The sequence below is a fragment of the Phycodurus eques genome, chromosome 4, assembly GCF_024500275.1.
Source record: "Phycodurus eques isolate BA_2022a chromosome 4, UOR_Pequ_1.1, whole genome shotgun sequence".
NCBI classification, from domain to species: Eukaryota; Metazoa; Chordata; class Actinopteri; order Syngnathiformes; family Syngnathidae; genus Phycodurus; species Phycodurus eques.
Window position 1 is genome coordinate 19,029,860 of NC_084528.1, and position 15,909 is coordinate 19,045,768.

Sequence of the window (15,909 nt, forward strand, 5' to 3'; positions counted from 1 at the left end):
GCACTGCCTTGTTCACAGTGGACGCCTGGAGGAACCGGAAAATGTGATGGTAAAGTGGAGTGGTAGGAAGTAACAAAGAAGAAATACTTCTTTACTGCACTTACATATATTTTCAGGTATCTGTACTTTACTTGAATATTTCTTTTTCTAACAACTTTGTTCTTTTAGGCTTCAGATTCGAAAACATTTATCTGTTCTTTCTACTCTTTACTTTGTTAACGTAGCCTCATTATATTTGTTTAACTCTCCAGATGACAACATTACGTCATGAAAAGTGTAAATAAAGAGGTTAACGCAGCCGCGGTTGGAATCATGATTGACTGACATTTTGGGATCTTATAAAGTGGGAGAAACAGGGAGAGCAGAGGCAAGCTTCATTTGAGATACTTGGTGATTTTTTTTTTATTTGTCATGGTTGTTGACAACACTCTTCTCTGTGGTCTGTCAAATTTAGAGGGCATACTGTATTTACTTTTGCCCGAAAGGGACTTCGGCTCTGACCATTTTCTGAGCACATCAGGGAGGAAAAAAAGGACACACCAAACACCGCACACATATTCGCTCAGGATAATCTTTTCGGGACGTCTGACAATTGGGCCTTTGGTGACTTTGATCGAAAATGGGTGAAAATGCACAAATTGATCCCAATTATCGTATGTGTGAGACAGGTGGAGTATTTGAATGTTGAGCTGATGTTTTGCTTTCCATGTTGGCAATCTGCAGATATATATGGGACACACGGACATAGCCTCCATGCTGAACTCCGCTGTGTCCCCTGCTTCATTGCACATCCATCCTGGTTACAACAACAGCAACGGCCTGGACTTCAACAACGACATCGCCTTGATCAGACTCAAGGAAGCGCTCATCTTCGAAGCATCTGTCATGCCAATATGCTTGCCCACAGATGACTCCCTGTACGACAGCGGCAACGTGGGGTAAAGATTATTTTCTTCTTTTCAACCTTTACCGGTCGTGTTCAAACTTCAGTGGATGACAGTGAACCCTCGCTATTCGAGGGGATTAGAGCGCAAGCCATGACGCGAATAGCGAAAATTGGGCGCCTCTCTCAAAAATTGCTCTCATTAAATAAACCCCAAACTACAATGCCAAAGCACTTTAATATAATTTCAAATATGATCTTCATACGGTACCCTTAAAAAATAAATGGCTTACAGATGATTCTATTTTTGAAAACGCACTGGATGTGCGAGGACGCCGGTGCGTATGTTGCCGCTTCGCAACCCGTAAAAAAATAACAATTACTCCTATCCTATTAGCCATGTCCTATTTATTACGTTCTTGACTCAATGATACAGACAGTGGATATAAAAGGTCTACACACCCCTTTTCAAATGGCAGGTTTTTGTGATATAAAAAAATGAAACCAAGATAAATCCTTTCAAACCTTTTTCTACCATTAATGTGCCTTATATATGTAGAACTCAGTTGAATTTAAAAAAAAAAAAAAAAAATCTTCTCAAGAGGGGAAATTAAAATAATTGAAATATTGAGGTTGCACATGTGTGTGCACCCTATTCTAACTGGCTTGGGGCTGTGTTTACTTCTGCTTAACCTCAAATAAATTTCAGCTGTTCAAGTCAACTTTTTGAAAATCTGGAATCTTCACTCATGCTGCTGTGCGCCACCAAGCCGTTAGCTGTTAGCTGGTGCTAACACAAGCTACTTGTCCGCTAACATGGCACATTAGAAGGAACGGGGCGGCATCTTAGAGCATTGCAGAAAGTGTGAATTGGTGACTTTTTCAGTGAATAATTATTAGTTAGGTTCTACAGAAAATTCTCAAGTAGTGATTCACCAATCGGTGGGGTTTCACTGTACACTGTGCCCCTGCGTAATTGTGATTTGCAGCTCCTTGTGTTTGTGCTCAGGCCAAAGCCCTGTATACTGTATGAGTACAGTGGTGCCTTTTGTGTTCTGATTCTGATTTGTGTTGAAAAATGTATACTGGTCGTATTTTCAGGTGGTAGGTCAAAACAAGAATGTTATCGATTTTGAATGATTACTCTAGCACAACATGGCTGTGGTATTTGAGGTTAAACATGCCCATTTTCAGGGCTCTACCCATTTTCAGCAGATCTGCAACAATTTGGGGATTTGTGTTTTTTTCCCCTTCATTTTTTCAGAGTGGTTTCAGGCTTTGGAATGACAAAACGAAGAAACAGACTTGTAATGTCAAATAAGCAGGTGTACATGCACTTGCCCGTGGTCGGCCAGGACACGTGCCAGAATTCAATCGACGTGTGGTTGACATTGAGGAGGGTCCCCGTCCCAACATTGACAGACAACATGTTCTGTGCCGGACCTCAAGAAGTTGGGGATGCCTTTTGCAGCGGCTTCTGCGGAGGGGCCTTCGCTGTCTATTACAAGGCATCCTACTGGGCTGCAGGCATTGTCAGCTGGGGCATAGGCTGCGGTGAGCCAGGGATTTATGATACCTTTACCACAATTATCAACTACATGGACTGGATCAGAAAAACAATGGCAGGACAACTGAATTGATCCGACTTCACAAATGTTGATGCGGTGGCAATAGACACCAATGATAGACAATATAAAAGCAAATGATGTGACCGAGCTCTGTCATCATTTGTTAAAGCGCATTTTTCCCCTCACTCACTGCACACAACTAAAGCTGCACAGCTCATATCAAAGCAAGAGGTGGCGCTACAGCTCTCCAACTGTGAGCTCACATTAGCCAAGACTTGGAGAACGGCGCAATAAAAACACTCAAATATTGCTTAAATGTTCCTCCATCTATCCATCCATCCATTCATCCATCCATCTCAAACTGAAATAGAAAACTATCAAAATAACAAAACAAAATAAACTAAATCAAACCATAAAATGAATAAAACAAAAGATAAATGAAAACTTTATTTAAAATCAACAAAACACAATATTAAATGATACAAATATATAATATAAATGAAATCAAGCAACAACAAATACAAAATAATAACAAAAGAAACAAAAAGGAGTCTTGAAAAAAAAAATTTCTACACTGGCCAGAGTAAATTTGCAGTAAAAAAAAAAAAAAAAAAAAGGCCACGACACAGAATAAATATATGGTTGTACTCAAATGTATGCTTGTTCTGTAGATGGATTGAAAGATCGACAGACAGATAGACAGCTGCATTGATACAGTAGATAAAATAATGATTTGTAATTGTTAAATGAATGCAAATTCCATGCATCCATTCTCTGTACCGCTTATCCTCACAGTTTAGGGACACGAGTGTGCTGGAGCCCATCCCAGCGGACTTTGGGCACCCTGAACTGGTCGCCAGCCGATCGCAGGGCACATATACTGTATACTGTAGACAAACAACCCCTCGCACTCACATTCACACCTACAGACAATTTAGAGTCTTGGATTAACCTCCTATGCATGTTTTTGGACTGTGGGAGGAAAGCGGAGTACAGGCACGGGGAGAACATGCAAAGCCTGCACAGGAAGGCCAGAGCCCGGATTCAAACCCACGACCTCTGAACTTTAAGGCGGATTTCCTGACCAGTTGTCCACCGTTCCGCCCTGAATACAAATTAAGAGGTGCAAATATGGATAATATAACAGTACATAGGACATTATGTTCATTTGCATGATGTTGATTGTACATACAGTACGTAGTAAGTATAATATTATTGCAGTTTTCAGGAAGTTGCATGCAAATGCAAATATATAAAAATATAGATTTGAAATAATATATATATTGCTCTGTTGCTCATTATGTTTCATGAAAAAAAAAAAAATCAAGCACTCCAGTATAAAGATCTAACAGTGGGGGGCGCTCGTCTCCATAGTAACCTCTCCACTTCCACTTTCATTATTTTCACGCCAACACAAGCGAGAGCGGAACTGTCAAAAGTGCCGGAGTGATCCTTCTCCTGTTCCAGGTTTGCAATTATTAGTGTACAATAATGTGTTATGTGACTTAAAATAGCGACTTACTGCGTCCGCCCGAACACCGTGTATTTTGGTCAAATCAAAAGTGAAAGTAAGATTTTTATTTTTATTTTTTTTATTTTTTTGAATGAACACACATCTCGTTGTGCTCTTCTTTACCACGAATAGACGCCATGAAGGTGACGGGAATCATTTTGTGTGGCTTCTTCACAACCTGCGTGTGTGGTAAGATCTTTTTATAACTACGAGCTCACGTTAAACTACTGAATGAATGGGAACGACTTGTACAGGCCACCAGGGGGCGGGGCGTGCAGAGACATTTGGAGGGGCAGGTGCTCAGAGTTAAAAAGGACAAATGACGTCACTTTTGCCATTCATGTGTATGGGGTTTGGTGTCTGCTTTTGTCAATTAGGATATCTGCAAAAGAATTGTGGACAGCTGATCTCGAGGGTTGAGATACTGCATACTCGGTTCAGCAACCGCAGATTCACCTATATATATATATATATATATATATATATATATATTGTATATATATATTTAAAAAAAATCTTTTTTCTTTTTGTTTATTCTTTTTTGGCGGGTACCAACCATATTTGCGAGTTATCCCCGCTTGTTCAAGAACTATTTGGGTTGAATAATTTTTTTTGCAACGCAATTATAATGACCGTCAATTATCTGTGGAATTTCGCTGTTCACGGTCCATCCTGGTCCCTTCCCTCCGTGAATAGGAAGTATTTGTAATTCCAGTTGAAGATATCTTTAACTCAGCTCAATTCAAGATATCTACAGGTGCCTCTTCAGATATCTTAAACTAAGTTTTAAGAAGAGAAACTTAAGTTGGATGTATCTGTAAGTCGAATTATGACTATACAAAATGGCGGTATAGATATTTCAAACTGGAGTTCCGTACAGTCTACCCACAATTCAGTAGCAGATATTTGTAATTTACTTGCAGCTCTCTGCGCCTGAATGGTAGATATCTGCAATGAGCAACCCCATACACACGAATGGCAAAAGTGACGTCATTTGTCCCAGGCAAAATGTTGTTACAGATTTCTATAATTCAGTTTTGACTATAGCTATTGCATGTCTGTCTGTCTGTCTGTCTGTCGTTTTGAGTAGTCACAATTACGTTACAGATACCTTGAATGAAAATTCAAACCATTCAAAATTACGACTAAGAAGAAAGACGTTGTTGATATGTACAATGTTAATTGCAGATAGTTAAACTTACCTTTTAAATGTTGAATCCTCTTGCCCCTGTAGATTAAAAGCTCACTCGGTGGTAGAGCCTTGCAATCCAAATTGTGGAATGCTTGCACTAAGAGCTGCCGCCTTAGTAGATATTTTTGAAAAGCAGGTACAAAATTACTTACAAGTGCTGTACAAAATGGATGGATGGATGGATGTCTCCTTTAATTCTTCTTTGATGTTATCCGTTTCTAACGGTGTTGTGCAGCGTCTGGGGCGACAGACGTGGTTCTGTCCTGCGAGTTCGTGGCGGACTCTTTCGGACTGCACACCTTCACCAGAACTCCGGCCACTTTCATCTTGAGAGAAGTCAGCATTGTTTCCGATGAAAGCCTTGAAGCGCTGACTCCATTCGTCCCGCCGCCCAACCTGGATCCACGTGCCATCATGTTCGAGTCCAAAGGTTCTTCTCGCAATCCCCTCGTCCCCTTTTAGCCTTTTCCAACCCCAAACATGGAACCCCTACTTTGACTGTCCCTTGTCGGTCTGTTGCAGCGTTATCCTTCGAGATTCCCAATGCAGATGTTCTGCTACATGCGCACTGCAACGAGCAGGCGGTGATGTGCGAAATAAGCAGCTACGCTCCCCACGGCTTGAAGGAAAGGTTGGGATCAGACCATTTCCTGGTGTCCATCAATGTGGAGGGTGATGCTTTCGGCACTTTGTTGATCATGCGTGCCGTGCAACCGGTGAACGACCATTCGGGCCTGATGCATGATGTGCTGGGACTGCCTCTGACCCGTGATGGAACGCTACTGACTGAGGGTAAAACACAGTCTTCGTGTGTTTGTTGTTGTGTATATATGTGTGTGTGTGTGTGTGTTGGTGGACTAAGAGAAATTAAAAGTTTGTCCGCATTTGCTGGGACAGAAAGATGTTAACACAATTCAATTCATTGAACAGACCTGTTTACTGCGGGTGGGACTTTAACACATTAGTTGTAAATAATTAATTACAAACAAATGAATTAGTCCCAACAAAATGTTTGTGTTCTCAACAATGCGGCACCATTGTTGGCGCACGATTTCCTGGTACACCGATTACAGACGCACATATCAGAGCTCGGCTAACAAAATGGAGGAATTGGATGTAAAAGCGTTGCTCGGACTGATGGAAGGAAATTTCATTTTTTTTTAAAAACACATGCAATCCTTCATAAGTGTGGTTTTGTACAATTTGTGCAAAAAGGAGTTACCGCTGAAGCAACACAACCCTCCGACGTGTGATCCAACATTTCAACTGCCATGCAAAAACCATTTGAAGGCAATACTGTTCTAAAAATGTCATGAGAATAGAGCCCAATGACCTCCCAGAAAGCAGAACTTTATACAATAGAAACCCACTTCAAGCTGACCAAAAGGCATTTGTTGCTTTCTGTCTCCTCAGTGTCCTTTCTGGTGTTTTCCACTTTCACGGCTGTAACTGCACCACTGAGAGGCGTCTGCTTCCTCAATTGCGGCTTCAAGCATCAGGACGTGTCGCCCGATGAGGAAGTGCACATCGAGTGGCACCAGCAGAATCGGGGACGAGGAAAGAAAGTCGTCAAGATGGTGACGAGGCTGAACAATCCGGAAGGGAGCGCGGTGTGTAAGTGCGGCGTCAACACCGTCGACTGTTTGATAAGACGCGAAGATGCCGTGTTGAGGATGGCGATAATTCATGTTCGGCAGTCCATCACGGGAGCGGGGAGTTGAGCATGAATGCCACCCAAGTTGTGAGCGAGGGGAACGCCTCTGTGACCCTGAACAACTTGAAGGTTACGGATGAGGGCGCCTACATCTGCTCCGTCATTGTCGGGCCTTTCCAGGGTCAGCAGGTGGTTAATCTCCATGTGATTCGTAAGTTTCACCCAAATATCACTTCGCTCACAAGCTGTGAAGTCACTGGCAGATGTGCATGTTATGTGAATGGACAGACAGATGTTGTGCATGTGAATTCGAAAACAGGTGTTCACATTATGCACATATGCGAGTTGACATACAGATGTTTACATTGTGGGCTCTATTTTCGTAGAGTGCGAAATGTGCGCCACAGCGCAAATGGTGGCGCATCTTGATTTTCATGCAAGAGCATTACTCGCTACGAGTTGGCAGACCCCGTCTGCGTCAAGCTGGGTGTGTCGGCGCAGTGAGGGTGTGCCCTTGGAGATGCACTTGGCTGAGTGAGATCTTGGTGACAGAAAGTCTGCGTAAACTTAGGCCTGCTCATACCACGTCTAAGTTGTCACGCGTGGAATCTAATACGATATTGGTGAATCTGATCGGTGTACGTGCAAGCCGACAGACATGCGAGCTCCTTGTGTGTGGTGGATGACAGATTTCAACAGTGGGCGTCTAAAGCTCTTAATCATTGTAGAAATAAATTCATTGAATGCATTATTATTATTATTATTATCATGGTGACGTCACCATACGTCTTAATTTTTGCTTGCATCACGTTGTCTTTTACCACACCGGCCAAGTGACCAAGCTTCAGTCACGCACGGATCGTCATTGCGCTTAACTCAATGAAAAGAAGCTGCTTTGTTGGTGGCGAATAAAGTCGGCTTATTTACTCCCACAAGGCACTTTTAAAAACGTCCATGAAATTACAAACACCCGGTCTAACCCGCCTCCTCGCAGAGTTGTGCCACGCACTGCGCCGGTTTTGCGCTAGTCACGAAAATGGAGCCCTTTGTGTGTATGTAGATGTACAGACAGATGATTACATGGTGTGTGTGTTGGGGGCGGGCAAACATGTTTGTGAAAGAACAAACAGATGTTTGTAAAACATCCAAAAAAAGGAGCTCTTAAGACACGAAGAGGCATTTGTTAGTTTTCATGGAAAAGGCATTTTAAGCATTAGGCGAAAATGCTATTATGTATATCAAAAAATTTAATTAGCATCTTCAAAAAAGTTTCAAATCACATAACTGTAAACACATTTTGGCATGAAAAGTGTCAAAAACATCACTTCATTTTTTTTTTTTTACCTGAACTGCCAATAATTCCAATATTCATATGAGTAAAATTAATTGATTTTCAGAATGAAATTCAGTGCCGTATGTCTTCATCGTTATTGATCAAGTTATATGAAAATGACCCATATATGAATAGACAGACAGAAGTTGATATTTTGTGTGTCTGCGTACAGTACATGGAAATACTACATTCCTCTCTTTTGCTGTTCTTTGCAGAACCACCAAGTGTTTCACTCTCGGAGAAGAAGCTAGTTTTGAAGGGAAATGCAGCGCAGACTCTGAGCTGCCATTGTAATAAATACTACCCTCTGGAGGCTCAGGTGGGTCACTGCAGGGGGGCTACCTTTTGAAAATACAGTCATACCTTGACTAACGAGTTGAATTAGTTCCGTGAACGCTTAAATCGGGGCGCTCGTTAAGTTAAGGTACCACAGTACAACAGCCGCATCAGTGTCTTACATGCTACATTCTCCTTCAGGTGGAGTGGCTGTCACAAGCGCCGACGGACGAGGAGCCAGCCGTCTTCCCCGATCAGGGCTCACTGTCCAGCCACCGCAAGCAAGGCGACGGCACGTACTCGCTCTCGTCCCACCTCGTCGTGCCCCCCAGTGTCGCTCCGGGAACCCGAATCACCTGCAGGGTGTCCCACCCAGCTCTAGACACTCCTGTCTCTGTCAGTGTGCTGGTAGAACACCTGGAACCAGGTACTGACTTGATCATTAAATGAACACCCTGAACATTGCTACGATAACTCTTATTGGACACATGAACAAACACTATTTGTCATTTTTCAGATGACTACTGGTGGGTGTTGTCAATCCTGGGCATCACTGTGGTGTTCTTCTACCAGCTCATCAGATAGAAACTATTTATTTATTTCTGCTTTGAATAAAAGGGGATTCTTTGCTGCTTTTTTTTTTTTGGTATAAAAGTAAGAAATTATTTACTGTACAGTGGCGCCTTAAGATATGAGTGACCTGATTTACGGGTGTTTAGGGATACGAGCCAATGAGCGCTGTATAGTGGTAGTCAACTCAACTCACTTCACAACAAGCAGCAGCTTAGCAGACAGTAAAAAATTCTTCAGATACAAATCAGCGACCCTCGGGTTGCAGGCTGGACACTTACTCTCTGCGCCACGCCGCCCAGTAGGGGCCTGAAAAGTCATTAATGACATTTCCATACATTTCAGTAGGGAAAGCTCTTGAGATGTGAGTGTTTGAGTTACGAGCACGGTCAAGGAAGGAATCAAGCTCGTATCCCGAGGCACCACTGTATATGGTTTGTAAGTCATTCTATCTACAATAATCAAATTTCTTACTAGCTATGTCACATTGAGAGTAACTCAATGCTATAGCTCCAACCTGGAACACCAGTAGTGATGAGTGGGGAATGTTACAAAATAAATTGTAGATTTTTTTTGTACCCAAAATAGATGCAGTTTTATTTTATTTTTTTTAAGCACTGCCAAATTGGTTTTAAATGAGGAAAATTTGTCAGTCGTTTTTACTTCTCCTATTTCGTTGCAGCGGACTGTTCTGTAAAGGGGTACAACTTTTTTTCGGTGTGAATATCGTCTTTCTATTTGTGCCCTGGCTGGCGACCAGTCCAGGGTGTACCCCACTGTAGAAAATGGATGGATGATATTAATATTACATTCAAATAAAAAGCTTAAAAACATAGAAAATGTCCAACATTTCCAAGGGAGGTTTTGTTCATTTCTTTTATTGGCGACAGCAAAATTGACAAACATGCATTTATTCTTGCAAACATTTTCACCTCTCGCTGCATTGTTTATGTAAATCACAAAACACGTTTAGTGCCAAATTATACCGTTTCGCGATATAATTTGGATTGTTTGTTAGCTACAGCTATAAGGAAATGCATGTCGTCATTGTTTTTAACGTGATCCATTCGCAATTAGTCTTAGAAGAAAAAATGAGCCTCTTAACTACGAATATCGAAACGAAAATACCCCGAAAGATACTGTAGATCCAAACATGACAGATGCCTGTCAGAATGGCTTATGCCACATGATGTTAACGGATCAAAGTGGTCGTCGTTTGGCACTCGTGAGTAGTTACCGGATCGGGAGGACGTTAGACGCACGGGGGTCCTTGAACCCACCGACGAGAGCGGCTGGTGTACAGTTAGAGGAAAAAAAGCAACGGATGCAGGAATGGCGCTCTTAGGACAAAAAACACATTTGCCATGCAAATCGGAAACAAACCCCATCTTGGCTGACTTTGTGTTAGTGTGGAAGTGACTGGGCAGCAGCTAAAGCCAGATTGGGCCACTCTTGTGACCACATTTGATTTGGAACAAAATCAAATTTGAATAATCATTTCATTTCAAATCATTTTAATAATGAAATAGTTAATTTACCGATGACTTAATACAAGAAAAAGTTAAATGTGCATTACCGTTTGAAAGTTTGGGGTCGCTTAGTGCTTATCTTTCAAAAATAAGGACATTTCTTAATTTTTAAGTCACACCAAACTTTTGAACAGTTGTGTACAGTACATGTATTTTTTTCATTTTACCATTTTTTAAAATGTATTTACAATAAATCAATTAACATTATTGAATGAGATGAATGAATACAAATAAATAAATCACTACATTTTAATTAATTTATTTGAGGGAAAAACAAGATTATGGAATTAAAGAATACTTTGCCCACCCCAGAGCTAAACAATTGAGAGAACATGCTGATGATTGGTGTAAACGTAGAAATGTGATTAAACTTCAACTTTGACCTCGGCCATTGGAATCCTCACTCTTCTTCGATACAAAAATGATCACATCTATGGCTCTCATTGTACTTTGCATTGCAATCGTGTAGATTGTCTGTTAGTGGCCGCGGAATACTATTTCCAACTATCACCTCCATTAATGCAAATCAGGCCCAAATTAAAAGTCACTAAAGCATTGCAGTCCTTTGAATCACTGATATAGCCGCAAAGAGCAAAAATGACCAAGCTTAACTGTGCTGCTGTGTTTGTTAGTCTCATCGTTTTCCCAATGGAGCCGAGTTAGTCTTGAAATTCGTGGACCCAAAAGGAACACACGTTTGGAAAGCCGTTTGAGCATTCATTCACTATCCTTGACATCTGTCTTAAGGTCCATGTCCTAGTATGCTTTTTGTCCTCACTAGTATGACAATTCAGCACACAGCAATAGAATGATTGAGGCACACTAGTTGAACGACTTGTCTCACTAGTAAACCATTTTTTTCATAACATATGCCTCTTTTGGCCTACTGGTATGCAATTAAACCTTACTAGTAAACTACAGTGGCGCACTAGTAACACTAGTAGGCCCAATTAGACATGTGAGGTTCATTTACTCGTACTGGATATCAAGGGTATCGAGCAAATGCTCAAATCTTTGAGGTCCAACTACTAGTACGCTCTTTGTCCTCTATAGTAAGACAATTCAGCACATTAGTACAATGACTATGGCACACTAGTAGGATAAGTACGTTACTGGTGAGGCAAAACAGCACTAGTTGACATCTGGGTGCTACTAGTACTACTAGTGATGCACTAGATGTTAACTGGCAGAATCTTATGTCACTGGTAGTACTAAAAGCACGCAGTTGTCAACTAGTACACAGGTTTGCCTCACCAGCAAGACCGCTATATGGAGAAGTTGTCCCGCTAGTGTGCAGAAATGTCCCACGGTAGTGGGAAAAAAACATTACGAGTAAGACACAGTAGTTCTACTAGTGTCTTCCAAGAAAATGGTCTTCTCCCTCCTTTGCCTTTTCTTCTTCTAACCGCTGTGCTTCCCTCAATAATACATGAGCGACGATGTACCATGCGGAGCTTCGGTCGAAAACACAGGCAGGAAGGACGAGGACAAGCAAGGCAAGAAGAGGGTAAAAAAAAAAAAAAAAACAAAAAAAAAACAGCAGAGACAAGTCTAAGCTGCCGTGATGTGTGAGGAGAGGACAGTTAAAAGGGGAGGATTGTTTTTTGTTGTACTCTCTTGTCTGTCATCCATCTCATCAACATTCTCAAGTCCATATTCATTCTTCCTGATGGGCGAAGCTCAGTAGAAGAAATACACTGCCAATGACGCAGCGAGAGAGAGAGAATGAGAGAGAGAGAGAGAGAGAGAAATTGGGGAAGTCATCAGTGTAATGGTCCCCCAGCAATACATCACATACCCTCATACAATAAACAAGCCATGAATGCAACCAAAAAGCCAATTCTTTTAATAAGCTTGTCAGCTGCAGCCTTTTAAGTACACCTTTAGTTACCTAATACTAAGGTTAAAAAAAAAAAAAAAAAAGACTTTCTTAATTGGAAACTTTCCCAAATTCAAGGTTGTCTTAAATGTAGTTGAGCAAAATATATTCTGGCATAATCCTGAGTAAAACGACCTGATTTCGTGGGAGTTTGCAATTAAAAAAAAAATAGCGGGCTACACCCCCGCGCCCCCAACGATAGCCACGGCTGCTATGTTGTACATTCCAAAAAAATAAAACTTCAAGCCGATTTAGTGTTATTGTAACACTAAATCGAAATAATGTTTTATACAGTATGTTAATTATAACATCAAGCTAACTATTTTGCTTTATTGCGAGGTTAAGAAACGTAGCTCTTGAGCCCCTCGCTCTCTCTCTCTGGTATTGTATGATCACTTTACAGTGAGACAAAACAAGATGTCTGTGGTTTGGGGGCTGGGGGGGGGGGGGGCAGTTGTATAAAACAGATGATAACTGCCTGTTCATGTGTGTCTAAATGACCTCGCTAAAGGAGAAATCGAGCAGCCATCAGGTTGTATTTGGACTGTCTCCTTTCATGTACGTTTTTTTCCAGTTGTATCCCTCATTATTGTCAAAGTGCTTTTCCTCTTGTCCATTAATTAATTTCCAAGAGAAGTTTCCGATTTGTAATAGTTCCCACATTCCCAAGTTCTGCGTTTTGGAGTTGGAATATCAGGCCACATTTTCTGCCCACGGTATAAAGCATGGAGGAGACTCTCGTGTACTCACAGAATATTATTCCCACCACGATGACTCCAATGATGCCCATCATGATCATCATCTGAAAGGAGAAGCAGACACCACCAGTAACAGCTGAACTGCACAATGGACCCGCGCTAATGTGCCCACCTTGCAGTTCTTCCACCAGTACTTGTTTTTGAGCTTGGCCGCGCAGCTTTCGAACTGCGACGCCCCGGCTTGGAGAGCGTCCGCTCTGTCATCCAGCTCCGAGAGCTTCTGGTCCCTTTCCAGAACTTTGTCCACGTTCACTCTCATGATGTCCACCACCTGTCGGTCCAGGGCAACATGAATTTCGTGAAAATTTTGGAAACACAAAAAGTCAGTAGTTTGCTAGATCAGATGTTTTGTTTGCGTGTTTACCTCCTCGACTTGGGCCTGCGTCTGCTGTAGCCTGCGGTTGCTGGAGGTGTTGGGGGGTGCGGGTGGCGCACCTGCCGGGGCTCCGTCTGCACCGGGGGCTCCTGGAGCGCCGGGGGCTGCGGCATCTGGGGCGGACCTGAAAAGAACCGGATGCACAAATGAAGATGAGGGAGAGAAGATGCAATAATTGACATAAGCGGATCTAATACCTCAGGTGTAGAACTCAAGGTCTGGAGGTCACTTTTTATGAGGCCGTCTACTGTAAAGCACATCCTGTGTGTCTACTTCATGGTTCTTGCGAAAATCTGTACCAAAAGTGCAAATTGTTTTCACTTTTAGTAATGTTGAAATATTGTATTTTTTTACTTGGACAAACTACTGTATTTTCCTTGGCTTCTGATTGAAAAAGGCGTTATCCATCAATTTGTTTTTTATATGTAATAATATGATGATGCACCCCCTAAATCTGTCAAATGGTATTAGGATGAATGAAAACTGTTTGCTTCATTAGGCACACTTGCTCATCCAAGGCCATCCAAAACAAGAAATTGATTCATTCATTCATTCATATACAGTGTTCCCCCCGCAAGGAACAATTGACGCACCACAAACAGGTTGACAATTGCCTATAGATGCCACAAGGTGGCAGCAAAACATTACATCAAACACCTTACCTCACGTCAACATCGTTCTTTGTCAACAAGATGCACCCGGCTCTCACTACGAACCTTCTAATAATTTAGTTGTCTTTGTCAAAATATTTCTTTAATATTAGAAACAACACTGTGCGTGATCCAGTGCAGTTCTACACTGCGTTAAAATACAAACGCAATAATAAACATATTTTTCTCACACTGTACAAAATGTGCATTATTGTATAGTGTTCCCCCATACATGAAAAATTGATGGATAACTTGTTTTGAAATCCCAAGTGAAGGAAAATAGTTTGTCCAACATCTTATTTCAAGAAGGACTTTGGCAAAAAAAAGAAAAAATGTTTTTGCTGTAGCTCAACGTTAGTAAAAGCAAAGACAATTTGCAATTGTGGTACAGAATTCAGCAAGAAACATGAAGTACACGCACACGACTTCGGCTTTAGAGGGCCACATAAAATGATGTGACAGGCCAGATCTGGCCCACGGGCCTTGAGTTTGACACCGGTGATTTAGCGTCTTCAATAAACCTAACATGCATGTTCTATAGACCAACAGGGAAGACCAACTAAGTACGAACAAATACAAAGAGCAGCACAGAGGAGGAATAAAAATACATTTAAATCTAATCTAAACAAGAAGAAGAAAAAAAAGTTGAAGGTGTGTTAGATTGTGCAGGTGCACCTAACGTTGTGACCGATGTCTTCATTTTAGAATCCACCTTCATAATTATGAATTATTTAACTCAACTAAACTGCACATTTAATGGTACAAGGATGCTCAAAGTGACTCCAGCAACATCACCGGCCAATATTTTTTGGGGGTATAGCGTCGTTAGCAAAATAATAATAAAACAATTTTTAAAAAATCAAGATGATACAAATGAGTTGAGCTTTCAATAAAAAAAAAAAAACACAAACTCTTCCAAAATCAAACATACTAATAAATCGATCAAATTCCGCATGAACACTCACATGTTCGATGCAGCTGTTTGTGCTGACTCAGCAGAGGAGGCTCTGAAGTCCAACGATGCAGCGAAACAGCAACGAAACCACACAAGAATCACACGGGGGGAAACAGAAACAGAGGAATCGGAACGTAGTTTTTCAAAAAAGCATCAAAGTGCCGCAGTGCAGCAACCCCCCAAAATCAGTCGAGTCAGCAAATAGAAGAAGTGAGCTGATGTGATGCTGAGTAGTTCTCGTCAGCATCCAGCTCCTTAAAAAAAAAAAAAAAAAGAAGAATAAGAAGAAAAAGAAGCAAAAAGTCAATCGCCTGACTGACTGAATTTCCACTCCACAATCTCCTGAAGATGATTTGTTCCGTTTCCTTCCGTGGAAGAACAAGTGCGATGATGCGCGTACTGCTGCTGCTGCTGCTGCTGCTGCTGCTGCAGTAATGCGTCTAGTTGGTCCTCTCCCACCTTTCCCCACTTGGACTCGGAGCTACAGTGCGGTACTAGCGCCACTCACCCACTCCCCTCCCCCACCTGCACACTTTGCAGTACTGCAGCTTTGGCTCGGGTAGGGGTTGGGGGTTGGGGGGAGGACGTCCCCGCAGTGCGTGGATGCCCACTGAGCGTTGACTCAACTCTTTTCATTCGTTCGCATCACGGTACAGGGGCGGTGCTCGTTTTGCGACATTTGGAGGTTAGGAACGACGCGCTCTAAAGTCCAGTGGTGCCTTGAGATACGAGTTGAACTCGTTCCGTGACCAAGCTCGATCTCAAATCATCAT

The 15,909-nt window shown here is 41.9% G+C and overlaps 3 protein-coding genes across 4 annotated transcripts in view; 2 read left to right on the plus strand and 1 right to left on the minus strand.

The window, feature by feature from the left end:
- The window catches only part of c1s.2 (complement component 1, s subcomponent .2), a 9,567-nt gene extending 7,044 nt beyond the window's left edge, over window positions 1-2,523 (plus strand). The window contains exons 10-12 of the mRNA XM_061675464.1: window positions 1-49; window positions 724-938; window positions 2,148-2,523. The exon at window positions 1-49 is cut by the window's left edge and continues 157 nt beyond it. Of these exons, the coding sequence (XP_061531448.1) occupies window positions 1-49; window positions 724-938; window positions 2,148-2,523 (640 nt within the window). The remainder of the gene's footprint in view (window positions 50-723; window positions 939-2,147) is intronic.
- A 1,319-nt stretch (window positions 2,524-3,842) lies between these two features.
- tapbpl (TAP binding protein like) lies at window positions 3,843-9,047 on the plus strand. Its single transcript, XM_061674409.1, has 9 exons — window positions 3,843-3,918; window positions 4,097-4,153; window positions 5,392-5,586; window positions 5,679-5,948; window positions 6,570-6,770; window positions 6,854-7,021; window positions 8,359-8,462; window positions 8,621-8,846; window positions 8,937-9,047. The coding sequence occupies exons 2-9, from the start codon at window positions 4,102-4,104 to the stop codon at window positions 9,002-9,004; spliced, it is 1,284 nt and encodes a 427-aa protein (XP_061530393.1). The 5' UTR covers window positions 3,843-3,918; window positions 4,097-4,101; the 3' UTR covers window positions 9,005-9,047.
- An 814-nt stretch (window positions 9,048-9,861) lies between these two features.
- On the minus strand, window positions 9,862-15,365 carry vamp1b (vesicle associated membrane protein 1b). Of its 2 annotated transcripts, XM_061674424.1 has the most exons (5): window positions 15,147-15,365; window positions 13,520-13,655; window positions 13,268-13,426; window positions 13,148-13,199; window positions 9,862-12,215 (listed from the first exon to the last, which is right to left on the minus strand). In XM_061674424.1, coding segments are annotated over exons 1-5 (366 nt in total). In that variant the 5' UTR covers window positions 15,149-15,365; the 3' UTR covers window positions 9,862-12,198. The 2 variants fall into 2 exon arrangements, with proteins under 2 accessions (XP_061530408.1, XP_061530407.1); XM_061674423.1 differs by lacking the exon at window positions 9,862-12,215 and having other exon boundaries at window positions 12,925-13,199.
- Between the last annotated feature and the right edge of the window lie 544 nt (window positions 15,366-15,909).

Excerpts from the sequence above, each read along its gene's own strand:
- vamp1b (XM_061674423.1), bottom strand. Across the intron at positions 13,427-13,519 it reads CGCAGGCCCAAGTCGAGGAG|GTGGTGGACATCATGAGAGT; the intron begins GTAAACACGCAA and ends CTGGACCGACAG. Across the intron at positions 13,200-13,267 it reads ACTGGTGGAAGAACTGCAAG|ATGATGATCATGATGGGCAT; the intron begins GTGGGCACATTA and ends TTCTCCTTTCAG.
- tapbpl (XM_061674409.1), top strand. The coding sequence starts at position 4,102 with ATGAAGGTGACGGGAATCATTTTGTGTGGCTTCTTCACAACCTGCGTG. Across the intron at positions 8,463-8,620 it reads ACTACCCTCTGGAGGCTCAG|GTGGAGTGGCTGTCACAAGC; the intron begins GTGGGTCACTGC and ends ATTCTCCTTCAG. Across the intron at positions 8,847-8,936 it reads GGTAGAACACCTGGAACCAG|ATGACTACTGGTGGGTGTTG; the intron begins GTACTGACTTGA and ends GTCATTTTTCAG.